The sequence below is a fragment of the Sphaerodactylus townsendi genome, linkage group LG10 (assembly GCF_021028975.2).
Source record: "Sphaerodactylus townsendi isolate TG3544 linkage group LG10, MPM_Stown_v2.3, whole genome shotgun sequence".
NCBI lineage: Eukaryota > Metazoa > Chordata > Lepidosauria > Squamata > Sphaerodactylidae > Sphaerodactylus > Sphaerodactylus townsendi.
Window position 1 is genome coordinate 75,091,950 of NC_059434.1, and position 25,119 is coordinate 75,117,068.

General features: G+C 62.7%; 1 protein-coding gene across 1 annotated transcript in view; it reads right to left on the reverse strand.

Annotated features, from left to right (window-relative positions):
* Positions 1-750: 750 nt before the first annotated feature.
* Positions 751-25,119, reverse strand: part of PKD2 (polycystin 2, transient receptor potential cation channel) — a 29,229-nt gene continuing 4,860 nt past the window's right edge. Inside the window, exons 2-13 of the mRNA XM_048508753.1 lie at positions 14,136-14,386; positions 13,148-13,372; positions 11,907-12,135; positions 10,618-10,788; positions 9,526-9,707; positions 7,992-8,112; positions 6,743-6,841; positions 5,623-5,744; positions 5,098-5,215; positions 4,057-4,220; positions 2,642-2,789; positions 751-1,923 (exon numbers count right to left, since the gene is read on the reverse strand). Coding sequence (XP_048364710.1) covers positions 1,684-1,923; positions 2,642-2,789; positions 4,057-4,220; positions 5,098-5,215; positions 5,623-5,744; positions 6,743-6,841; positions 7,992-8,112; positions 9,526-9,707; positions 10,618-10,788; positions 11,907-12,135; positions 13,148-13,372; positions 14,136-14,386 — 2,070 coding nt within the window. The 3' untranslated portion in view covers positions 751-1,683. The remainder of the gene's footprint in view (positions 1,924-2,641; positions 2,790-4,056; positions 4,221-5,097; positions 5,216-5,622; positions 5,745-6,742; positions 6,842-7,991; positions 8,113-9,525; positions 9,708-10,617; positions 10,789-11,906; positions 12,136-13,147; positions 13,373-14,135; positions 14,387-25,119) is intronic.

The following is a 25,119-nucleotide window of genomic DNA, read 5'->3' on the forward strand; positions in this document are numbered from 1 at the left end:
TGAGCAGGACAGATTGTGTCATGGCTTCTGAGTGAAAAGACCCAATGTTGAGAGTATTAGCCAGTGAGTCAGAGGGTATACAGGAAAAGTCAGAGCCTCAATGAACTGTTAGACAAAATGAAGACAGAGAGTCTGAGACAACTATGAGAGAGAGATGCTGTCAGAAAGTGTCAGAGTGAATTCATGTTGAGTGAAGTCCTCAATGTATTTGTTGCCTCAGTTTGATTTTATTTTGTAAATATTTTGCTTGAAACTTTGAAGTTACCTATCAGTTATAAATAAAATCTTACCTTGAAGAAACATTGGAATCCCACCCTATTTTCCTTAGGACCACATAAACCATCCACTTTGTCTTACGAGCTTGCACACATGACTGAAAGGAATAATAATAATAATTTGGATTTATATCCCACCTTTCTCTCCTGTAAGGAGACTCAAGGTGGCTTACAAGCTCCTTTCCCTTCTCCCCCGCCACCCCACAACAGACATCTTGTGAGGTAGGTGGGGCTGAGAGAGCTCCGAAGAACTGTGACTAGCCCAAGGTCACCCAGCGGGAATGTAGGAGTGAGGAAACACATCTGGTTCACCGGAGTGGGGAATCAAACCCAATGCTTCAGTTAGAATCCACCTGCTTTTAACCACTACACGACGCTGGCTCTCATATAGGACATAAAGGTTTTTTTGGGGGTGGGGGTGGAATTTACATTCCTGGTGGCAGCTATCACATGGGGAAGAATTAAGGGAATAATATTAATTGGCACTCATATTTTTATTTATAAACAAAAAAAGAGTGGACATTGCTTCTGGTGGCTGCAGGTAGTAGGGTCACTGCATTTCGTGGCGGCTGTGGGATCAAACATTCTGAAGAGAGAAACATGTTTTGGATGGGATAGCATCCAGAGGACAGAAACCTATTGAGGGGAGGGCAAATGGGCTGGTGCATGGTTGTTGCCGCTCCCTGAAGCCTTTTTGGCCCACTTTCCCATTGGATGGGGCTGTAAGACTACAATCCTAAAAACACTCTCCTAATTGAATAAAATGGGACATACTTCTAAGAGCATGCGTCCTCTTCTATAATCCCCTTATCATAGGTGCTTGCTGTATGATTGTTTTTTTAAATGTCATAATCCGCCTGGAGTCTCAGCAAGAAGGCAGGCTGTAAATGAAGTCCCATAAAATATAAAAATAGACCGGTGGCTTTGGGGGCACCTCGAGGCGGCCACAAGCAAGCCCCCGGGGTTTGCCTTGCTCCCAGCAGGCGTTGGGATCAAAGGACGTGGCCAATGTAGCTTTGCCGCCCAGACCTGTGCCACTGGTGAGGTCTGAGTGGAGTCCCTGAGGGATGGAAAGCCTCCAGGACCTGCGCCACCAGCTGTCACTTCTGAGCTGAGACCTTGCTGCAGCGCTGTCACCTCGGACTTCACTTGCTCCCGCAAGAGGACGCAGTGGGTAATGTAGCTGTTGAGATTCACAAGGACTGGAATCATATGAACACTTTCCTGGAAGTAAACCTTGGTGACTAAAATGGGGCTTACGACTGAGCCTGTTGAGGATCATGCCCACAATACCGTAAATTGCAACTTTACAGTCAAACAGTTTTTTCTGTGAACTGAATCTACTGCCTCCGACCACCAAACTAGTTCGCTAAATGTCCATCAGTTTGGAGGCAACAGAAACCTGCTTCTAGATGTGGACGTTGCTCCCGCCATTTCCAGCCCCTCCCCCATCCATGCCTTCTGTGGACTGGGAGGAAGGCGGCCGGGAATTCCTAGCCCGTGAGTGACCGTTGAGTCCCATGGGAGTCTCCAACCGGTGGCTCACTTGGGATGCCGTGTCGTCCGATTCCCAACGCTCCAGCTCCTCCCGGACAAGTCTCTCCATTTGATCTCTGTGGATTTCATTGTCATGGCCCAGCCTTTCATCCTAGGCACAAAGATCGTGGACCAGAGTGAGGTTAATCTCTACAAAACTTGTAAAAACACTATGTGGCGGTAAAGCATGACAATCTTCTTCAGTCAACCCCGCTGGAGAAGAAGACAAGGGGCAGAGGCATATGGGGAAAAGGCACGCATCGGCCCCAGGCTGCCTGCTGCTGACCTCACCCTCCACTAAAAGGAACAGCAAAGGAGAAGAAAAAGAAGAGGAGGAGGAGGAGTTTGGATTTATACCCCACCTTTATCTCCAGTAAGGAGACTCAAGGTGGCTTACAAGCTCCTTTCCCTTCCTCTCCCCACACAAACACTTTGTGAGGTGGGTGGAGCTGAGAGAGCTCCGAAGAACTGTGACTAGGCCAAGGTCACCCAGTAGGAGTGCAGAAACACATCTGGTTTACCAGATAAGTCTCTGCCACTCAGGTGGAGGAGTGGGAAATCAAACCCGTTTCTCCATATTAGAATCCACCTGCTCTTAACCACTCCACCCTGCTGGCTCTCAAGCATAGAGCAGGGGCAGAGGCGCATGGGGGAAAGGCATGCACCAGCCCCAGGCGGTCTGCTGATGTCCTCATTCGCCACTAAAAAGAACTGCACATTATTAGAAATCAGGAGTATCCACTTGTCTGAAGAAAACAAAAATGTCCCAGCAGCAACATTAAGCGACATATTGCACTGGCTTATCTGCCTTACAAAGCGAGCGAGTTTACCTCTGTGACCCCATCAAGTAGCCTCCCCAGCACGTCTCTCCTCTTCAGTTTCACTCGCTCCATCGCTTCCAGCTTCACAATGACAGCGTCTATCTTAGAAACAATGCTGCCTATGGAATGCTCCATGCGATCCACTCGCCGCACCAACCTGGAAACAAAATATTTTAAAATGGTGAATAAAGACACACACACACACGCACACACATTTTGCCTGGTTCGATCTCTAGACTATTCCACCACAAAATTTGCTACGGAACATATCTGACTGAGACCAGGGAGAGCTGAAGCCAGTCAAGGAAGACAGGACTGAAAGCAACTAGTATGGTGTGACGGGCTACAGTGAACTATGAATCAAAGAGTCCTGAATTCAAATCTCACCTCTATTTAAACTCACTATGCACTCTCAGACTCAGGCCCAATCTGCAATATGAAGATAACATCATTGGTCTGTTTTGTGGGGTTGTTTATAAGCATTTCAGCCAGCTAATACGCATGAAGTGTTTTGAATGCTCTGAAGCACTACATAAACTCAACATATTTCCATCCAACAAAATACCAAGTTAGCAAAGACATCATAGACTTTAACAGTAAAGTTAGTTAAATACTTCCAAAGAGCTGAAGCATTTCTAATGGTATTATATGCAACCCTATATACATGAGTTTATATCATTGTTCATATTTTTTATATTTCATTAGCTATAAATACAATCATTTCTTGTCAACAACATCCAACAGGTAAGTTCAACTTATTTTTAACAATTATAACAGATAGATTCAGGGTCATCCATATTAGTTCAGGTAAGTATTTAGTTCATACTCTCCCATCAGTTCAACAGCCATAAGGTAAGTATTCAATCAATGCGAAAACATATACACATAAATATATATTCAGTCCATCTTGATTCATCAACATTTTATATAAATCCACTCAGGTAAGTATTCTGTATGTATTCATTAATAAGTCCAAAATTATGCACAGGCATATGTTGATGAATCAAGATGGACTGAATATATATTTATGTGTATATATGTTTTCGCATTGATTGAATACTTACCTTATGGATGTTGAACTGACGGGAGAGTATGGTAAATACTTACCTGAACTAATATGGATGACCCTAAATCCATCTGTTATAATTGTTAAAAATAAGTTGAACTTACCTGTTGGATGTTGTTGACAAGAAATGATTGTATTTATAGCTAATGAAATATAAAAAATATGAACAATTATATAAACTCATGTATATAGATATACGCATTTGAAAAATTAGTTATAGCCAGAGTGCAACAGTAGTTGTGGTCCTATTACTAATATTTACTGCTGCACCCCTTTTCTTATGTGATTATATGCAACCCTACATATCTACATATCTGGGGAAAGGGAATGAAACAAGTTAATTGCTGCTGCTGCTCACACTTGGAATTCTTCAAATGAAACTCCACTGGAGCTGTTCCCTCTCCTCCTTGAGCTATGGCCGCTGTCGTCATCATCGTCCTCTTCCGAGTCATCCAGGCTTCGTGGGAAGCTGCGGCCGCTCAGTGGGCGTTTCAGAGAACTTCGGTCTAGTTCCAAGTCCTCCTTGGTGAAAACAACCGAGGATGTTAGACTTCCAGGTAGGCACAAGGTCAAACCACACAAACTCTGCTCTCTCTCACCCCAAACCCATTACAGCTAAGGACTTCTGACAGTTGTAGACTGTATTTTGTATACATTATTCTTTGGCCTTTCCTATTTCAGTGTTCTACACTGCGCTTTACCATTCTTCTTTATTGTGAAAATAAGAAAGTCGAGTTTATAGTTGAGCAAGATCAACCCAACATTTGTACTGTTCTGCTTGCAAATCCCTCCAGGATTCAAAGAAATATCTGAAGCCACAAACATTTCTGGAGCCTCTGTGGATATGGTGGGGTAAAGTACTGTCAAGTCACAAGAAGAAGAAGAAGTTTGGATTTATACCCCACTTTTCTCTCCTGTAAGGAGACTCAAGGTGGTTTACAAGCTCCTTTCCCTTCCTCTCCCCACAACAGACACCTTGTGAGGTGGGTGGGGCTGAGAGAGTTCCAAAGAGCTGTGACTATCCCAAGGTCACCCAGCAGGAACGTAGGAGTGTGGAAACACATCTGGCTCACCAGATAAGCCTCTGCCTCTCAGGTGGAGAAGCGGGGAATCAAACCCGGTTCTCCAGATTAGAATCCACCTGCTCGTAACCACTGCAGCGCGCAGGCTCTCCTGACTTATGGCGACCTCAGCAAATAGCTTTCAAGGCAAGTGATTAAGTAGACGTGATTTGCCATTGCCTGGCTCTGCAAGGTTTCCCATCCAAAAATAGACCCTGCTTAGCTTCCAAAGTTTGACAGTTTGACATGCTGCTTTTCTTCCCTTCTGTGTTAAGTAGCAGCCAATATAGTAAAAAATAACCTCTATTCCAGTCAGCAACATCTAAAACACAGCTCACCCTCTCCTTCTCCAAGTCATCTCTCATTTGTTGATGCTCCAGCTCTGTCAATTCCTGATCCCCGTCTTGGTCATATTTTGTAAAGATGGCTTCAATCTCTGCATCAGTGTGCCCCTTCCTAAGGAAAATAATATATAACCCTCTTAGTTTTAATCTAATTGTCTCAGATATCTGAACAAGAAGTTGCCAAAAGATACCACAGGAGAGGACACCAAGAACAGAATGAATCCTCATTTTAATACTGATTTTATACTCCTCATGATGCTCAGGCACAGATGGCCGTTGGGCCGTGCATCTTCACCCTCTCCCACACTGATTTCAGTTTTGGGAATGCCTTTTATCTTCCAGGTAACGGCACTGCTACAGGTACTTGTGTGGTCTCACGGAACGAAAATCTCCAGACACGTTGGAGCATCCTCTGTGGTCTACTCACCACCAGCGTTCTTGAAGTGGGTCCACTGAGAACCTCTTCGGGGCAAAATATTTTGTGCGCACAGGAATACAGATGAATCTGTCCGGACTCACCCCTTCAGATCTTGTCGCAGTTCGTCAAAGTTTAATTTGCCTCCACTCTGTCGCAGGCTCTCCGAAATGTCATCGACGGGTGTTTTTTTCAGTTTTAACTTCACCATGGCTTTAGTGTATCCCTTAAAAGAGGAAACAATTCTCTATTTAGGGGTATTCAATGTTGCTGTTAATATTATTTAAGAGCATTTCATACTGGCATTTTGCTGAATACCATCAGCCCTCATATGTAAACGTACTTGCAACTTCAGTAGGCGTGTTAAGAAAGTGCTCGCATCCACGCCCAAGGCAGCAGGAGCAAGAAGCCTACCAGATGTACTCAGGTGGACACACGGGCAACATGCTGTCAACTGACAACTTGCAGCAACTGCAGCTTCCTAGAATAGCCACATTCATGGCTTGCACCGTATAGCAGATCCGCCTGGTGCTAACTGTTGCTAGGAACCTGGGTTGGTGCGTGCATGCAGGTCAGCAACAACTGGACAGCCCAATACGAGGGGGGGCGGGGGAATCCCTTTCTGGAGCCTGCACAGCCCAGGACCTGCGTGGGTTCCCACCCTGCTGGCATATGGGGCAAATGTGCCGGTAGAGGGATAACCTCAGTGGCTGGGCGCCGTAGCACCTGACCCGGAAGACGCTGCTTTCGCCCAGGCCTGCTGGTGCAAAATGCTAGCATGGCGGGGACCAGGCCACTTCCTGGCTGGGCCCAGTGTGCCTGTAGAGCCGCAGGCGGAGATATGTCACATTTTCTGTGGCATATTTTTATTTTCCCCTAGGGGGGAATCACAGGGCTTTTTTCCCCTTTTTAAAAAAATGTTTTTCGACTTTGAATCATTCAGTCATTACTGAACTAGGTGGCCACTCTGCCTGTCTACCTGGAAATATTTCCAGCCTCCACTACATGACCCCTGGAAGCAGCAATCCCAGGGGAAACTGTGGGACTTTCCTTTCTGCCAGGTCAAAAGGCTACATTCATTCCTGAGGGAATATAACTGGAAAGGGGCTAGTTACTTATCAGTTACTTATTCACAGAGGAGCTGGATTTTACTCAAAAAATTGTAGAACATAATAACACAGGACAGCTAAAACTCCGGCTTAAGCAGCCCATAAAGGTTTTTACCTTTTTAATAAGATCAGACAGTTCCATCTCGGGCTTCTGCTGCGCCATATCTGATTTGACTTCTGAGTAGGTATCATTGATAATGGCCAGGAACATGTTCTGTTTAAGGCACAAAAATTCAAAGGGCAGCTTTAAAAAAATATGTTCAACTTCAAATCTGAAAGTGTGTTAGAACTTCTGCAGCTATTTTTGGATAAAAGGAACAGGGGAGGGGGCACAAACCATGCTGGAGAAACCGAGCAGAAAAACTGCAGGGAAACCTGCTCTCGAGAAGTCCCACTGTCCTTTCCCTGCAGCAGCAATGGGGAAACCATATATGTGCCTCCCCAAACAGAAGCCCCCTTAGAATGGAATACAGGATGTGTTGTAGACTTAACTGGATTAAATAGTGCTGTGTGTTAATAGATTTCAAGCTCCATTAAAGCCTTGGGTTAAAGGGGGAAATGGCAGTCTCCCACAGCCCTAGGCCGTTTCCGCACGGCCCAAGCAGCGGCTTCCCACCAGTTTAAATAAAGCCAGTGGAGCTCACACAGTCCCTTGCGGGCAGTCGTGATGCCGACGCTGTCTGCAGGGGCAGCTCCGCAAGGAGCCACCCAGGGTGTTTGCGAGGCACTTACCTTTCCTTCCTGTGCAGCTCTGGATGGCTAGAAAGACACGCCCACACTGCCCTCTGACCCCTGGGGGTCAGAGAGCAGCGTGGGCGTGTTCTTCCAGTTGTCCAGAGCTGCGCAGGAGGGAAAGGCAAGTGCCTTGCAAACACCAGAGGGGCCAAAAGCGGCGCCCTCACGCCAGTGCGGTTCACACCGCGCCAGTGGGAAGACGCCGCTTTTGGAAATGCCGTCTTCCCACTGTTTCAGGGGCGGCAGTGCCAGCTGTGCGAACAGCACCCCAGGGTCGGCGTTTTTTCCATCCCTAGGGCATTGTTTTTTGGCCGTGTGGAAACGACCCTAGAGTGCTTATTCACGTGTTCTAATAGCTGTATAAATCCTTTTGCTGCTACACCCAAGGGTTTGTACCCCAAGGATTGTGTGATGAGGGCCTGATAAGGTTGACAAGATTTAATTTCCAACTGCACTGAGAAACCAGAGACCCTTAAAACCGTAAGCCCATTCAAGTTGATGGGTCCATTATGATTCTGGGGTCTTCTAGGGCTCTGGCATAGGGAAGACGACAGCTCAAAATAAACAAAACTGACGTGACGTGACAATGACAAGCAAACAAAAACTTCCATAAATAAATGTTTACATACCAAAAGAATGAAGAACATAAAGAACACAAATGTAGTGAAATAAATGGGTCCCAAAACTCTGTTAGCTTCTTCAACCTCTGTAAAGTCAAAATCTCCCAACAGGATGCGGAACTGAGAAAAGCTTTAAAAAGAACAACACAGTTTAAGCCAACTGCACGGTTTAGGCCAAGTGAGATCCTGCTCAAATGTGGACATGATCTATGCTTTCAATGCATTCAGAATACCCTGTTCACTGCAAACTAACAAAAAACACCCCAACGGTAGAAAGCAGGTCTGCTTCACAACTTCTTATAGAGCCTATAAGTTTCTCCTTGAAACAAATTCTAAGCAGATATTATGATATCAACTCAGATTATGGCTGCATTAGTGCATCTCTTTTGTTCCCCAAGACAGCCCCACCATTTACTGAAAAATATCATCTGCACGATTGTAGAAAGATATGGTGAAGCTGCTGAAAGGTTACTGCGTTGATGATGGGAGATGCCATAGCCAAGAGATGACAAGACGACCTTTTGGAATTCCTTTGAAATGCGGGATGAGTCATACAGAGATAAACTGAGAGGCTCACTAGTGAGCTGAATCTACCACTTCTGGACTTCCTCAGTATTGAAATACCACTCTGCGATTGCCTTTTTAAAAAAAGCTGCGTTTCTTCATTTTAAGGTGTAAGGAGGCAGCTCCCAGGTATCACAATGCCTTGGCAAAACAAGCAGAGGCCATACTGCACCCACTGTGCACTCTTTGTTTTCCCCCCTGCAGCGCCCTGCCCCACCTCCCCCACTTACCTTAGTTCAGCCTGGAAAAGCGGCCTGTTCCCTTCAGGTTGAAAATGGCCTGGTGGGAACTACACTTCCCAGGAGACCTTGGGGCTCGCAAGGTCTCTTGGGAAGTGTAGTTCCCACCAGGCCGTTTTCAGCCTGAAGGGAACAGGTCGCTTCTCCAGCCTGCACTGTTTCACTAAGGTAAGTGGGAAGGGGGCACCACGACAGGGGCGATTTTCACGCCCCCAGGAATGCGCCCCACCCCGGTAGCTCCGCCTCTGAAATCAAGACACTATCTCTACGTTCATCTGTTCACTCTTTCCCTGGACTCAGCTATACTATCTGCCCATTGACTTTCTCCACCATTACACACCTGCGATTAAGCCCAAGATCAGTGGCTGTTTTCTCATCATTGTGAAAAAGGGCTGGGAAGCATTCGTGGTTCAAGTTGGAAACTTCCAGCTAGCTGCCTCCCTCCTGCAAACTTGAAAGAATCTGAGCTATATTCTCATGATCTATGACTGCACACAGAATGACAGTCTAGGGGGAAAGCACCCTGAATTTTACTCCTTACAGATCTAGCTTCTCATCTAACATACTTTTGCAATATGTCAAGGAAACGAAACATCTCTGCACATCCACCCACACACCCAGAAATTTACTAAACTGGTTCAGATTTTAAATTGCAAACTTGGTGCAAATTTCTCTTTGCATGGAGGACATTTGGCAATTCAGTGGTGGCCTTTCAAGCATCATTTTATTGTGGTACTTACAGACTGTCTTGGAAGGTACTGAAATCACTGACTTGAGTTCCAAACACAAGATACGCTAGCTGAGCATAGGCTATGAAAATGATGAAGAACATAATGGCAAAGCCAAGGATATCTTTGGCACATCGCGACATAGTGGTAGATAACTGGTTCATTGTCCGGTTGAAGCTGATGAATTTGAAGAGCTGTTAAAGACAATGAAAAAAAGATTCAGGAGATGGGTAATTCAGCTGGGAGAATAAGAGCGCTGACTTCTTTGCACTGACACAAGCTATGAGCAGGAATGTTAGAATACAGCAAGTGATATATGGCCAGAGCCATTCTAAGCAGAGTTGTACCCTTCTAAGCCCAATAATCCAATGGCCTTGGAATGCTTTGGATGGCACTTTGAGCAGACAGGAGCAAGAGGAAGAGGAAATCACAGCCAGAGAGCAAGAAAGATACAGCCACAGAGTAGCCAAACACTGTTTACAAAGGATAGGTTCTCTGAATCAGATGATTCTTTGACAATGCATTTTCAGCTTCCCAGTGCAAAACATCAGCGACATCCATTTTACTAGAAATTACATTTAAGATAATGAAGAAGTAGCGTTGGATTTATATCCCCCCTTTCTCTCCTGCAGGAGACTCAAAGGGGCTTACAAACTCCTTTCCCTTCCCCCCCACAACAAACACCCTGTGAGGTAGGTGGGCCTGAGAGAGCTCCGTAGAGCTGTGACTAGCCCAAGGTCACCCAGCTGGCGTATGTTGGAATGTACAGGCTAATTTGAATTCCCCAGATAAGCCTCCACAGCTCAAGTGGTCGAGCGGGGAATCAAACCCAGTTCCTCCAGGTTAGAGTACACCTGCTCTCAACCACTACGCCACTGCTGCTCCTCCATGAATGTTTAATTAATCTTGTTTGGAAATCCAAATTACGATGACTTTTGCTCATTTTTCAACAAGCCTCCTCATTTACTTCCTATCTTAAAACAGGAAGTTTCAAATGAACTCTGGGTGATGCACGAGGGATATGCCATACCAAAAAGAGTCAAGAAGTCAGGATGCAAGCCTACCATTATACTTATATAAGTATCACAATAACGTTCAAATTACCTTAATCCATACAAAAAACATCGTGACTGCGGCAATATTGCTGAACTCTGTTTGCCAGTATGCCAATACCTCAAAATTTGGGAAATGATTTTGATTCTCTAGCAGTCTCTTCAGTAATTTGTCCACAGTGGATGTTTGATAGATGTTAACTCCTATTGCAGCCACTGACAACTGAATACCCCCCCAAGAAAATATGATTAATCTCAGTTTTTATTTATTATGATCATAGAACAGCCAAGACTGACACAAAAGATATATAAACAATATGGAGCCTCTTAGTCAGTTTCCAACTTCCCTATACACGGATGTTGTAGTTCTAAAAACAATAAGTTCTGACCAATCCAACTTAATTTTTCTATTCGTATCAAGGCAGCACAACGTACAGTACAGAATTCTTAATAGTATCTTCAGAACTATAAGAAGAAAAGATCTCTTGCAGGCATTCCTGCCATTCCTCCTTGAACCACACTCATTTGGTTCTCATGTCTGAGGTAATATTCCTAGCAGGAGTCCCCCTTGGAATTCTGGCACCGCATTGTGGGTGTAGCCAAAAAAGGTGGGTGTGGCCATAAAATGGCTACTGAAGGTGGAGCAGGCACAAAATAGCTTATCTGTGGCTTATCTTCAGTCACCCTGTGAAGACTGTTGTGAAGTGGTGGCAGCTGCAGCAAAAGCAACCTTTTAAAAATCTGCACAGCCAATCAAATTTCCAATGGCCAATCAGAAGCGCTGCTGGGTAAAAGCCCCTCTTGAGTCCTACGATTTTCTAAAAACACTCGGCTAGCACCATGGCCCCCACGGGCAGCACATCGGGAACCGTTGCTTTAAAGCAGAGGTCTTCAAACTATGGCCCTCCAGATGTTCAGGAACTACAATTCCCATCAGTCTCTGCCAGAATGGTCAAGTAGCAGGGCTGATGGAAATTGTAGTTCCTGAACATCTGGAGGGCCATAGTTTGAAGACCTCTGCTTTAAAGAAATGTTTTAAACTCAGTTCCTTCTACCATGTAATCACACAAATTCCACAAATATTATTCCATTTTGTACTCAATTCGCAGGAAAAAATGGTGCCACTTAGTTATTCAGCCACCACAAATGGACCTAATGGACATGCCCATTTGAACTAGTATTACGGAACTCGAAAAACTGCAAGTTAGAATCATAGAGTTGGAAGAGACTGCAAGGGCCCTCAAGTCCAACACCCTGCAATGCAGGAACACACAATCAAAGTTCAAAGATGTTCCACCAAAAGTGGCTGCGAAGAGCTCATAGTGATTAGATTTCACTCACCACAATGATGAGCACATCAAGACAGTTCCAGAGACTCCTAAAATAATAAAGTCTGTGAATGTGAATTTCCAGGATTTCTTCCACCACATAATACAGGATAAAGAGACAAAATACAATTTTGCAGGCAGCGAGGAAGAAATCGAAAGAGGAAATATAATGAATCAACTTCACTGGCTGAAATTGCCAAGAGGTAACCAAGCCTCCTGTTGGTGCGAACTCCACCAATAACCTGCATTTGGAAAACAAATGAATGCACATTGTTAAATAGAAAAAGCTGAAAATGTGCTACAAGGCCATTCAAATGTTATCAGTAAGAACATCTACAGGGTTTCTAACATTTTCCATGGTGGAAATTATTTTATAAAGGGTTGTTTGACAGGACTCTCAGGATTCAAACAAGTATCTAATGTACTTTTCAGGAATGCATGTTATATATGCAGAGATTTATCCTCACAATAACCCAGTGATGTGGATTGGAAACTTGCCCAAGGTCATATCACAGAGAGAAGTCTGTTGGATAACGTTAGGAACAAGATCTGCCAGACCACGGCCACACAGCCCGGAAAACCCACCACAACCAGTTGAATCGGGCCATGAAAGCCTTCAACAATACATTGTCCTGAGAGAGAACAACTATCACCCAGTAAGTTTCATGAGTGAGCAGAGTTTTGAATACAAGTCTAAAAGTCTGCAAAGAACTACAGAACTGGAATTGAAAAATTTACAAAAAACAAGAAGCACTCTCCAGTCACTCTCAGGACTTTCAAGTTGTTCTGATGAAAAAATCGAGAGATTTTGGGAATCAGTGAATACAAAAACTCCTAAGATTTGTTTTTCTTTTAGAATGAGTGAAATGTTTCTTGAGGCAATTTTTTTTTCAGATTCAAATTTATGAAATTCAAAGTGTAAACAGTCCAAAGGGAAATACTGAAAAGAAAACCTCCCTATGAGAGACTTTCTCTTTTGAGTGAGAAAAAACTCCCCCACAACAAACACCCTGTGAGGGGGGTAGGGCTGAGAGAGCTCAAGGTCACCCAGCTGGCACGTGTTGAAGTGCACAAACGAATCTGGTTCACTAGATAAACCTCCACAGCTCGAGTGGCAGAAGGGGGAATCAACCCGGTTCTCCCGATTAGAGTGCAACTGCTCTTAACCACTACACCAGCGTTAGGCTGCAGTATTTTCACAGTTATGCAAATGTACATGAACACAGTATTCAGGTGGAAAAATTTGGAACATACCTTATAATACAGAAGAGGTTGATATTTGCATTGTACACTGAAAAATCGATGAATGTTGCTCTTGTGCCCCTATCAAGCCACAGGTTGTTCTTAAGGACACCGAGCAACGCAGAAGTTTCCTCTCTACTTCTGGACAGATCCTGGTAATATCCCCCTCCGCTGTATGTTGCAAGCAGCCCCCAGTGGCTGCTGCAATTCATATCTTTTTCACTGGTGTAAGTCCAGCTGAAAATATCAAAGGTACATCAGTGATCCCACTGGTGAATACAGCTGTTCCATATGCAAGAAGAAACTCTTGAGTAAACAATTCCTAAAGGTCTTTAGGAAGAGGCATGCACGTATCTGAATTGCCTGAGCAAGATCATCTTCGGGTCATACAGTCAAAGAATGAAAAATAAGTAATTTAGAGATGTCAAATGAAACGGAATACTTTCCCGTGCACATTAGCACACCGAATGCAGAGAAGTCAGAATTCATCAGGAATAAGCATAAATAATTCTCAGAAGAATGGGAAGTTGGTACTGTTAGGTCTTGGACCTTAAGACAATAAACAGACTCTGGATTCTTGATCAGTAACATTTATTGAAAGGCAGCAAGCACCCAGCTTGAGAAAGCCAGTTCTACTCGACCTGGCTTTCCTGGGCCCTTTATCCTTGCCCAGTTCCCCCCTCCCACTTCCCCAGAGAAAGGGTGAAAAGAGTTGTTTGGAGGCTTAGGTGCCTCAAGGTTACGATAGGGATAGATGCAGCCAGCTGCCTCGCCTCCTCCCACAGGGCACATCCTGTTTCTCCCTGGCAGAGAAGCTCTTCCGGGTCACTTAGCCTAGTTATCTACAATCGGTGTTAAAGCTATAAACATCAAGGAGGATGGAAAGGAAAGAGAGAGAAAGGCCCTTTACATATCATTCAGGTTACACTGGAGCACCCTTTGCTCGCCAGGTTCTGTTCCTGACAGGTACTGGTTACCCGCATGCTGGAGAGATACCTACGCAGTCCCATTGCGGAGGCCAAACGGAGCAGTCTCCTCATTACCCACAGAGTACATATCGTAACACTCCTTGATGTCATCCTTTAAATCTTCGGGTATTGAACACGAGCCGTTCCTCACTTTAAGCTGTCTGATGCGAGGCACTCCCAGAAGCAGGTTCTCATAGTAGATTAAACTTCTGTTTTCTGCCATTGTCTTATTGTTGTACCACATTTCCCAGTAAAGTCCGTCCAGCAAGGGACCCTCAGTGAACTGAGACAGAAAACAGGTTGAAAGAAATTTACTGTATAACTTTTTGAAAAAAAATACAACAGACTTTCATAATTTCCTACACGCAGCTGAAGTCGGAAGTTTCTAGAAGAAGAAGAAGAGTTTGGATTTATATCCCCCCTTTCTCTCCTGTAGGAGACTCAAAGGGGCTTACAATCTCCTTGCCCTTCCCCCCTCACAACAAACACCCTGGGAGGTAGGTGGGGCTGAGAGAGCTCCGAGAAGCTGTGACTAGCCCAAGGTCACCCAGCTGGCATGTGTGGGAGTGCACAGGCTAATCTGAATTCCCCAGATAAGCCTCCACAGCTCAGGCGGCAGAGCTGGGAATCAAACCCGGTTCCTCCAGATTACTGTATATACTCATGTATAAGTCGAATTTTTCAGCACATTTTTAATGCTGAAAAAGCTCCCCTCGACTTATATGCGGGTCATTAAAAAAATTGTGTTTTTACTTTGCTGGCCAGCAGGGGGCGCGGTTTTTATGCTAGCGACACCAAATTTTCAGGGTACCCTCAGAAGACACTCCTGATGATACCAGCCAGGTTTGGTGACGTTTGGGTCAGGGGATCCAAAGTTATTGATCCCCAAAAGGGTACCCCATCCCCCATTGTTTACAATGGAAGCTAATAGCAGATTTTCTATTTCTGATAATATCCCTCTTAAAAACTAAGTTGGGTTACATTTGGACATACAGATGATGATGAGGAATCCAGTTTTGAAGGTTTTAACTCTTGTGTTTTAGCTTGGTTGCTGATTGAGCTAAGGTTTTTGTACTTTTAAAGTTATTGTTGATACCATATTTTTCTTGTTGACCCTCTTTTCCACTTACAGAGCCAGTTTACTGTTTTTCTTTGAAATAAATATTCAAAAGCATTTAACCTACTGATGCCTCAATTGATGTAATTTTATTGGTATCTATTTTTATTTTTGAAATTTACCAGCAGCTGCTGCGTTTTCCTCGACTTATCGCCGCGAGTCAGTAAGTTTTCCCAGCTTTTTGCGGTAAAATTAGGTGCCTCGACTTATATTTATTTATTTATTTATTTATTTATTTATAATTGGTTTTATATACCGCCCCTCCCCCGAAGGGCTCTGGGCGGTGAACAACACAATAAAACAATAGTTACAATAAAAACCCCATTAAAACAACAATCAATAATATTATATTGGCATCCAATCATAAAAACAGAACTTCATAGATCCACCCCGGAAAATAAAACAGAGAAGCCGAGGAGAACCCAGAATGTAAAAGAAAAGGAGGGGGGGAGGGGCATCAGCGGCCCGGCCCCTCAAGCGCCCGGTGGAACAATTCGGTCTTACAGGCCCTGCGAAGACTCTCCAAGATCCCGCAGGGGTAAGATAGTAGCGATAACGTGTTCCACCAGGCGGGGGTAAGAACAGCAAAAGCCCTGGCCCGGGTGGGGGGGGGGGGGGGGGGGGGGGGGGGGGGGGGGGGGGGGGGGGGTGGGGGGGGGGGGGGGTGGGGGGGGGGGGGGGGCTGGGTGGGGGGGGGGGGGGGGGGGGGGGGCGGGCGTTGGGGGGGGGGGGGGGGGGGGGGGGGGGGGGGGGACGGGGGGTTTTTGGGGTGGGGGGGGGGGGGGGGGGGGGGGGGGGGGGTTGGGGGGGGGGGGCCGTGGGGGGGGGGGGGGGTGGGGGGGGGGGGGGGTGGGGGGGGGGGGGGGTGGGGGGGGGGGGGGGTGGGGGGGGGGGGGGGTGGGGGGGGGGGGGGGTGGGGGGGGGGGGGGGTGGGGGGGGGGGGGGGTGGGGGGGGGGGGGGGTGGGGGGGGGGGGGGGTGGGGGGGGGGGGGGGTGGGGGGGGGGGGGGGTGGGGGGGGGGGGGGGTGGGGGGGGGGGGGGGTGGGGGGGGGGGGGGGTGGGGGGGGGGGGGGGTGGGGGGGGGGGGGGGTGGGGGGGGGGGGGGGTGGGGGGGGGGGGGGGTGGGGGGGGGGGGGGGTGGGGGGGGGGGGGGGTGGGGGGGGGGGGGGGTGGGGGGGGGGGGGGGTGGGGGGGGGGGGGGGTGGGGGGGGGGGGGGGTGGGGGGGGGGGGGGGTGGGGGGGGGGGGGGGTGGGGGGGGGGGGGGGTGGGGGGGGGGGGGGGTGGGGGGGGGGGGGGGTGGGGGGGGGGGGGGGTGGGGGGGGGGGGGGGTGGGGGGGGGGGGGGGTGGGGGGGGGGGGGGGTGGGGGGGGGGGGGGGTGGGGGGGGGGGGGGGTGGGGGGGGGGGGGGGTGGGGGGGGGGGGGGGTGGGGGGGGGGGGGGGTGGGGGGGGGGGGGGGTGGGGGGGGGGGGGGGTGGGGGGGGGGGGGGGTGGGGGGGGGGGGGGGTGGGGGGGGGGGGGGGTGGGGGGGGGGGGGGGTGGGGGGGGGGGGGGGTGGGGGGGGGGGGGGGTGGGGGGGGGGGGGGGTGGGGGGGGGGGGGGGTGGGGGGGGGGGGGGGTGGGGGGGGGGGGGGGTGGGGGGGGGGGGGGGTGGGGGGGGGGGGGGGTGGGGGGGGGGGGGGGTGGGGGGGGGGGGGGGTGGGGGGGGGGGGGGGTGGGGGGGGGGGGGGGTGGGGGGGGGGGGGGGTGGGGGGGGGGGGGGGTGGGGGGGGGGGGGGGTGGGGGGGGGGGGGGGTGGGGGGGGGGGGGGGTGGGGGGGGGGGGGGGTGGGGGGGGGGGGGGGTGGGGGGGGGGGGGGGTGGGGGGGGGGGGGGGTGGGGGGGGGGGGGGGTGGGGGGGGGGGGGGGTGGGGGGGGGGGGGGGTGGGGGGGGGGGGGGGTGGGGGGGGGGGGGGGTGGGGGGGGGGGGGGGTGGGGGGGGGGGGGGGTGGGGGGGGGGGGGGGTGGGGGGGGGGGGGGGTGGGGGGGGGGGGGGGTGGGGGGGGGGGGGGGTGGGGGGGGGGGGGGGTGGGGGGGGGGGGGGGTGGGGGGGGGGGGGGGTGGGGGGGGGGGGGGGTGGGGGGGGGGGGGGGTGGGGGGGGGGGGGGGTGGGGGGGGGGGGGGGTGGGGGGGGGGGGGGGTGGGGGGGGGGGGGGGTGGGGGGGGGGGGGGGTGGGGGGGGGGGGGGGTGGGGGGGGGGGGGGGTGGGGGGGGGGGGGGGTGGGGGGGGGGGGGGGTGGGGGGGGGGGGGGGTGGGGGGGGGGGGGGGTGGGGGGGGGGGGGGGTGGGGGGGGGGGGGGGTGGGGGGGGGGGGGGGTGGGGGGGGGGGGGGGTGGGGGGGGGGGGGGGTGGGGGGGGGGGGGGGTGGGGGGGGGGGGGGGTGGGGGGGGGGGGGGGTGGGGGGGGGGGGGGGTGGGGGGGGGGGGGGGTGGGGGGGGGGGGGGGTGGGGGGGGGGGGGGGTGGGGGGGGGGGGGGGTGGGGGGGGGGGGGGGTGGGGGGGGGGGGGGGTGGGGGGGGGGGGGGGTGGGGGGGGGGGGGGGTGGGGGGGGGGGGGGGTGGGGGGGGGGGGGGGTGGGGGGGGGGGGGGGTGGGGGGGGGGGGGGGTGGGGGGGGGGGGGGGTGGGGGGGGGGGGGGGTGGGGGGGGGGGGGGGTGGGGGGGGGGGGGGGTGGGGGGGGGGGGGGGTGGGGGGGGGGGGGGGTGGGGGGGGGGGGGGGTGGGGGGGGGGGGGGGTGGGGGGGGGGGGGGGTGGGGGGGGGGGGGGGTGGGGGGGGGGGGGGGTGGGGGGGGGGGGGGGTGGGGGGGGGGGGGGGTGGGGGGGGGGGGGGGTGGGGGGGGGGGGGGGTGGGGGGGGGGGGGGGTGGGGGGGGGGGGGGGTGGGGGGGGGGGGGGGTGGGGGGGGGGGGGGGTGGGGGGGGGGGGGGGTGGGGGGGGGGGGGGGTGGGGGGGGGGGGGGGTGGGGGGGGGGGGGGGTGGGGGGGGGGGGGGGTGGGGGGGGGGGGGGGTGGGGGGGGGGGGGGGTGGGGGGGGGGGGGGGTGGGGGGGGGGGGGGGTGGGGGGGGGGGGGGGTGGGGGGGGGGGGGGGTGGGGGGGGGGGGGGGTGGGGGGGGGGGGGGGTGGGGGGGGGGGGGGGTGGGGGGGGGGGGGGGTGGGGGGGGGGGGGGGTGGGGGGGGGGGGGGGTGGGGGGGGGGGGGGGTGGGGGGGGGGGGGGGTGGGGGGGGGGGGGGGTGGGGGGGGGGGGGGGTGGGGGGGGGGGGGGGTGGGGGGGGGGGGGGGTGGGGGGGGGGGGGGGTGGGGGGGGGGGGGGGTGGGGGGGGGGGGGGGTGGGGGGGGGGGGGGGTGGGGGGGGGGGGGGGTGGGGGGGGGGGGGGGTGGGGGGGGGGGGGGGTGGGGGGGGGGGGGGGTGGGGGGGGGGGGGGGTGGGGGGGGGGGGGGGTGGGGGGGGGGGGGGGTGGGGGGGGGGGGGGGTGGGGGGGGGGGGGGGTGGGGGGGGGGGGGGGTGGGGGGGGGGGGGGGTGGGGGGGGGGGGGGGTGGGGGGGGGGGGGGGTGGGGGGGGGGGGGGGTGGGGGGGGGGGGGGGTGGGGGGGGGGGGGGGTGGGGGGGGGGGGGGGTGGGGGGGGGGGGGGGTGGGGGGGGGGGGGGGTGGGGGGGGGGGGGGGTGGGGGGGGGGGGGGGTGGGGGGGGGGGGGGGTGGGGGGGGGGGGGGGTGGGGGGGGGGGGGGGTGGGGGGGGGGGGGGGTGGGGGGGGGGGGGGGTGGGGGGGGGGGGGGGTGGGGGGGGGGGGGGGTGGGGGGGGGGGGGGGTGGGGGGGGGGGGGGGTGGGGGGGGGGGGGGGTGGGGGGGGGGGGGGGTGGGGGGGGGGGGGGGTGGGGGGGGGGGGGGGTGGGGGGGGGGGGGGGTGGGGGGGGGGGGGGGTGGGGGGGGGGGGGGGTGGGGGGGGGGGGGGGTGGGGGGGGGGGGGGGTGGGGGGGGGGGGGGGTGGGGGGGGGGGGGGGTGGGGGGGGGGGGGGGTGGGGGGGGGGGGGGGTGGGGGGGGGGGGGGGTGGGGGGGGGGGGGGGTGGGGGGGGGGGGGGGTGGGGGGGGGGGGGGGTGGGGGGGGGGGGGGGTGGGGGGGGGGGGGGGTGGGGGGGGGGGGGGGTGGGGGGGGGGGGGGGTGGGGGGGGGGGGGGGTGGGGGGGGGGGGGGGTGGGGGGGGGGGGGGGTGGGGGGGGGGGGGGGTGGGGGGGGGGGGGGGTGGGGGGGGGGGGGGGTGGGGGGGGGGGGGGGTGGGGGGGGGGGGGGGTGGGGGGGGGGGGGGGTGGGGGGGGGGGGGGGTGGGGGGGGGGGGGGGTGGGGGGGGGGGGGGGTGGGGGGGGGGGGGGGTGGGGGGGGGGGGGGGTGGGGGGGGGGGGGGGTGGGGGGGGGGGGGGGTGGGGGGGGGGGGGGGTGGGGGGGGGGGGGGGTGGGGGGGGGGGGGGGTGGGGGGGGGGGGGGGTGGGGGGGGGGGGGGGTGGGGGGGGGGGGGGGTGGGGGGGGGGGGGGGTGGGGGGGGGGGGGGGTGGGGGGGGGGGGGGGTGGGGGGGGGGGGGGGTGGGGGGGGGGGGGGGTGGGGGGGGGGGGGGGTGGGGGGGGGGGGGGGTGGGGGGGGGGGGGGGTGGGGGGGGGGGGGGGTGGGGGGGGGGGGGGGTGGGGGGGGGGGGGGGTGGGGGGGGGGGGGGGTGGGGGGGGGGGGGGGTGGGGGGGGGGGGGGGTGGGGGGGGGGGGGGGTGGGGGGGGGGGGGGGTGGGGGGGGGGGGGGGTGGGGGGGGGGGGGGGTGGGGGGGGGGGGGGGTGGGGGGGGGGGGGGGTGGGGGGGGGGGGGGGTGGGGGGGGGGGGGGGTGGGGGGGGGGGGGGGTGGGGGGGGGGGGGGGTGGGGGGGGGGGGGGGTGGGGGGGGGGGGGGGTGGGGGGGGGGGGGGGTGGGGGGGGGGGGGGGTGGGGGGGGGGGGGGGTGGGGGGGGGGGGGGGTGGGGGGGGGGGGGGGTGGGGGGGGGGGGGGGTGGGGGGGGGGGGGGGTGGGGGGGGGGGGGGGTGGGGGGGGGGGGGGGTGGGGGGGGGGGGGGGTGGGGGGGGGGGGGGGTGGGGGGGGGGGGGGGTGGGGGGGGGGGGGGGTGGGGGGGGGGGGGGGTGGGGGGGGGGGGGGGTGGGGGGGGGGGGGGGTGGGGGGGGGGGGGGGTGGGGGGGGGGGGGGGTGGGGGGGGGGGGGGGTGGGGGGGGGGGGGGGTGGGGGGGGGGGGGGGTGGGGGGGGGGGGGGGTGGGGGGGGGGGGGGGTGGGGGGGGGGGGGGGTGGGGGGGGGGGGGGGTGGGGGGGGGGGGGGGTGGGGGGGGGGGGGGGTGGGGGGGGGGGGGGGTGGGGGGGGGGGGGGGTGGGGGGGGGGGGGGGTGGGGGGGGGGGGGGGTGGGGGGGGGGGGGGGTGGGGGGGGGGGGGGGTGGGGGGGGGGGGGGGTGGGGGGGGGGGGGGGTGGGGGGGGGGGGGGGTGGGGGGGGGGGGGGGTGGGGGGGGGGGGGGGTGGGGGGGGGGGGGGGTGGGGGGGGGGGGGGGTGGGGGGGGGGGGGGGTGGGGGGGGGGGGGGGTGGGGGGGGGGGGGGGTGGGGGGGGGGGGGGGTGGGGGGGGGGGGGGGTGGGGGGGGGGGGGGGTGGGGGGGGGGGGGGGTGGGGGGGGGGGGGGGTGGGGGGGGGGGGGGGTGGGGGGGGGGGGGGGTGGGGGGGGGGGGGGGTGGGGGGGGGGGGGGGTGGGGGGGGGGGGGGGTGGGGGGGGGGGGGGGTGGGGGGGGGGGGGGGTGGGGGGGGGGGGGGGTGGGGGGGGGGGGGGGTGGGGGGGGGGGGGGGTGGGGGGGGGGGGGGGTGGGGGGGGGGGGGGGTGGGGGGGGGGGGGGGTGGGGGGGGGGGGGGGTGGGGGGGGGGGGGGGTGGGGGGGGGGGGGGGTGGGGGGGGGGGGGGGTGGGGGGGGGGGGGGGTGGGGGGGGGGGGGGGTGGGGGGGGGGGGGGGTGGGGGGGGGGGGGGGTGGGGGGGGGGGGGGGTGGGGGGGGGGGGGGGTGGGGGGGGGGGGGGGTGGGGGGGGGGGGGGGTGGGGGGGGGGGGGGGTGGGGGGGGGGGGGGGTGGGGGGGGGGGGGGGTGGGGGGGGGGGGGGGTGGGGGGGGGGGGGGGTGGGGGGGGGGGGGGGTGGGGGGGGGGGGGGGTGGGGGGGGGGGGGGGTGGGGGGGGGGGGGGGTGGGGGGGGGGGGGGGTGGGGGGGGGGGGGGGTGGGGGGGGGGGGGGGTGGGGGGGGGGGGGGGTGGGGGGGGGGGGGGGTGGGGGGGGGGGGGGGTGGGGGGGGGGGGGGGTGGGGGGGGGGGGGGGTGGGGGGGGGGGGGGGTGGGGGGGGGGGGGGGTGGGGGGGGGGGGGGGTGGGGGGGGGGGGGGGTGGGGGGGGGGGGGGGTGGGGGGGGGGGGGGGTGGGGGGGGGGGGGGGTGGGGGGGGGGGGGGGTGGGGGGGGGGGGGGGTGGGGGGGGGGGGGGGTGGGGGGGGGGGGGGGTGGGGGGGGGGGGGGGTGGGGGGGGGGGGGGGTGGGGGGGGGGGGGGGTGGGGGGGGGGGGGGGTGGGGGGGGGGGGGGGTGGGGGGGGGGGGGGGTGGGGGGGGGGGGGGGTGGGGGGGGGGGGGGGTGGGGGGGGGGGGGGGTGGGGGGGGGGGGGGGTGGGGGGGGGGGGGGGTGGGGGGGGGGGGGGGTGGGGGGGGGGGGGGGTGGGGGGGGGGGGGGGTGGGGGGGGGGGGGGGTGGGGGGGGGGGGGGGTGGGGGGGGGGGGGGGTGGGGGGGGGGGGGGGTGGGGGGGGGGGGGGGTGGGGGGGGGGGGGGGTGGGGGGGGGGGGGGGTGGGGGGGGGGGGGGGTGGGGGGGGGGGGGGGTGGGGGGGGGGGGGGGTGGGGGGGGGGGGGGGTGGGGGGGGGGGGGGGTGGGGGGGGGGGGGGGTGGGGGGGGGGGGGGGTGGGGGGGGGGGGGGGTGGGGGGGGGGGGGGGTGGGGGGGGGGGGGGGTGGGGGGGGGGGGGGGTGGGGGGGGGGGGGGGTGGGGGGGGGGGGGGGTGGGGGGGGGGGGGGGTGGGGGGGGGGGGGGGTGGGGGGGGGGGGGGGTGGGGGGGGGGGGGGGTGGGGGGGGGGGGGGGTGGGGGGGGGGGGGGGTGGGGGGGGGGGGGGGTGGGGGGGGGGGGGGGTGGGGGGGGGGGGGGGTGGGGGGGGGGGGGGGTGGGGGGGGGGGGGGGTGGGGGGGGGGGGGGGTGGGGGGGGGGGGGGGTGGGGGGGGGGGGGGGTGGGGGGGGGGGGGGGTGGGGGGGGGGGGGGGTGGGGGGGGGGGGGGGTGGGGGGGGGGGGGGGTGGGGGGGGGGGGGGGTGGGGGGGGGGGGGGGTGGGGGGGGGGGGGGGTGGGGGGGGGGGGGGGTGGGGGGGGGGGGGGGTGGGGGGGGGGGGGGGTGGGGGGGGGGGGGGGTGGGGGGGGGGGGGGGTGGGGGGGGGGGGGGGTGGGGGGGGGGGGGGGTGGGGGGGGGGGGGGGTGGGGGGGGGGGGGGGTGGGGGGGGGGGGGGGTGGGGGGGGGGGGGGGTGGGGGGGGGGGGGGGTGGGGGGGGGGGGGGGTGGGGGGGGGGGGGGGTGGGGGGGGGGGGGGGTGGGGGGGGGGGGGGGTGGGGGGGGGGGGGGGTGGGGGGGGGGGGGGGTGGGGGGGGGGGGGGGTGGGGGGGGGGGGGGGTGGGGGGGGGGGGGGGTGGGGGGGGGGGGGGGTGGGGGGGGGGGGGGGTGGGGGGGGGGGGGGGTGGGGGGGGGGGGGGGTGGGGGGGGGGGGGGGTGGGGGGGGGGGGGGGTGGGGGGGGGGGGGGGTGGGGGGGGGGGGGGGTGGGGGGGGGGGGGGGTGGGGGGGGGGGGGGGTGGGGGGGGGGGGGGGTGGGGGGGGGGGGGGGTGGGGGGGGGGGGGGGTGGGGGGGGGGGGGGGTGGGGGGGGGGGGGGGTGGGGGGGGGGGGGGGTGGGGGGGGGGGGGGGTGGGGGGGGGGGGGGGTGGGGGGGGGGGGGGGTGGGGGGGGGGGGGGGTGGGGGGGGGGGGGGGTGGGGGGGGGGGGGGGTGGGGGGGGGGGGGGGTGGGGGGGGGGGGGGGTGGGGGGGGGGGGGGGTGGGGGGGGGGGGGGGTGGGGGGGGGGGGGGGTGGGGGGGGGGGGGGGTGGGGGGGGGGGGGGGTGGGGGGGGGGGGGGGTGGGGGGGGGGGGGGGTGGGGGGGGGGGGGGGTGGGGGGGGGGGGGGGTGGGGGGGGGGGGGGGTGGGGGGGGGGGGGGGTGGGGGGGGGGGGGGGTGGGGGGGGGGGGGGGTGGGGGGGGGGGGGGGTGGGGGGGGGGGGGGGTGGGGGGGGGGGGGGGTGGGGGGGGGGGGGGGTGGGGGGGGGGGGGGGTGGGGGGGGGGGGGGGTGGGGGGGGGGGGGGGTGGGGGGGGGGGGGGGTGGGGGGGGGGGGGGGTGGGGGGGGGGGGGGGTGGGGGGGGGGGGGGGTGGGGGGGGGGGGGGGTGGGGGGGGGGGGGGGTGGGGGGGGGGGGGGGTGGGGGGGGGGGGGGGTGGGGGGGGGGGGGGGTGGGGGGGGGGGGGGGTGGGGGGGGGGGGGGGTGGGGGGGGGGGGGGGTGGGGGGGGGGGGGGGTGGGGGGGGGGGGGGGTGGGGGGGGGGGGGGGTGGGGGGGGGGGGGGGTGGGGGGGGGGGGGGGTGGGGGGGGGGGGGGGTGGGGGGGGGGGGGGGTGGGGGGGGGGGGGGGTGGGGGGGGGGGGGGGTGGGGGGGGGGGGGGGTGGGGGGGGGGGGGGGTGGGGGGGGGGGGGGGTGGGGGGGGGGGGGGGTGGGGGGGGGGGGGGGTGGGGGGGGGGGGGGGTGGGGGGGGGGGGGGGTGGGGGGGGGGGGGGGTGGGGGGGGGGGGGGGTGGGGGGGGGGGGGGGTGGGGGGGGGGGGGGGTGGGGGGGGGGGGGGGTGGGGGGGGGGGGGGGTGGGGGGGGGGGGGGGTGGGGGGGGGGGGGGGTGGGGGGGGGGGGGGGTGGGGGGGGGGGGGGGTGGGGGGGGGGGGGGGTGGGGGGGGGGGGGGGTGGGGGGGGGGGGGGGTGGGGGGGGGGGGGGGTGGGGGGGGGGGGGGGTGGGGGGGGGGGGGGGTGGGGGGGGGGGGGGGTGGGGGGGGGGGGGGGTGGGGGGGGGGGGGGGTGGGGGGGGGGGGGGGTGGGGGGGGGGGGGGGTGGGGGGGGGGGGGGGTGGGGGGGGGGGGGGGTGGGGGGGGGGGGGGGTGGGGGGGGGGGGGGGTGGGGGGGGGGGGGGGTGGGGGGGGGGGGGGGTGGGGGGGGGGGGGGGTGGGGGGGGGGGGGGGTGGGGGGGGGGGGGGGTGGGGGGGGGGGGGGGTGGGGGGGGGGGGGGGTGGGGGGGGGGGGGGGTGGGGGGGGGGGGGGGTGGGGGGGGGGGGGGGTGGGGGGGGGGGGGGGTGGGGGGGGGGGGGGGTGGGGGGGGGGGGGGGTGGGGGGGGGGGGGGGTGGGGGGGGGGGGGGGTGGGGGGGGGGGGGGGTGGGGGGGGGGGGGGGTGGGGGGGGGGGGGGGTGGGGGGGGGGGGGGGTGGGGGGGGGGGGGGGTGGGGGGGGGGGGGGGTGGGGGGGGGGGGGGGTGGGGGGGGGGGGGGGTGGGGGGGGGGGGGGGTGGGGGGGGGGGGGGGTGGGGGGGGGGGGGGGTGGGGGGGGGGGGGGGTGGGGGGGGGGGGGGGTGGGGGGGGGGGGGGGTGGGGGGGGGGGGGGGTGGGGGGGGGGGGGGGTGGGGGGGGGGGGGGGTGGGGGGGGGGGGGGGTGGGGGGGGGGGGGGGTGGGGGGGG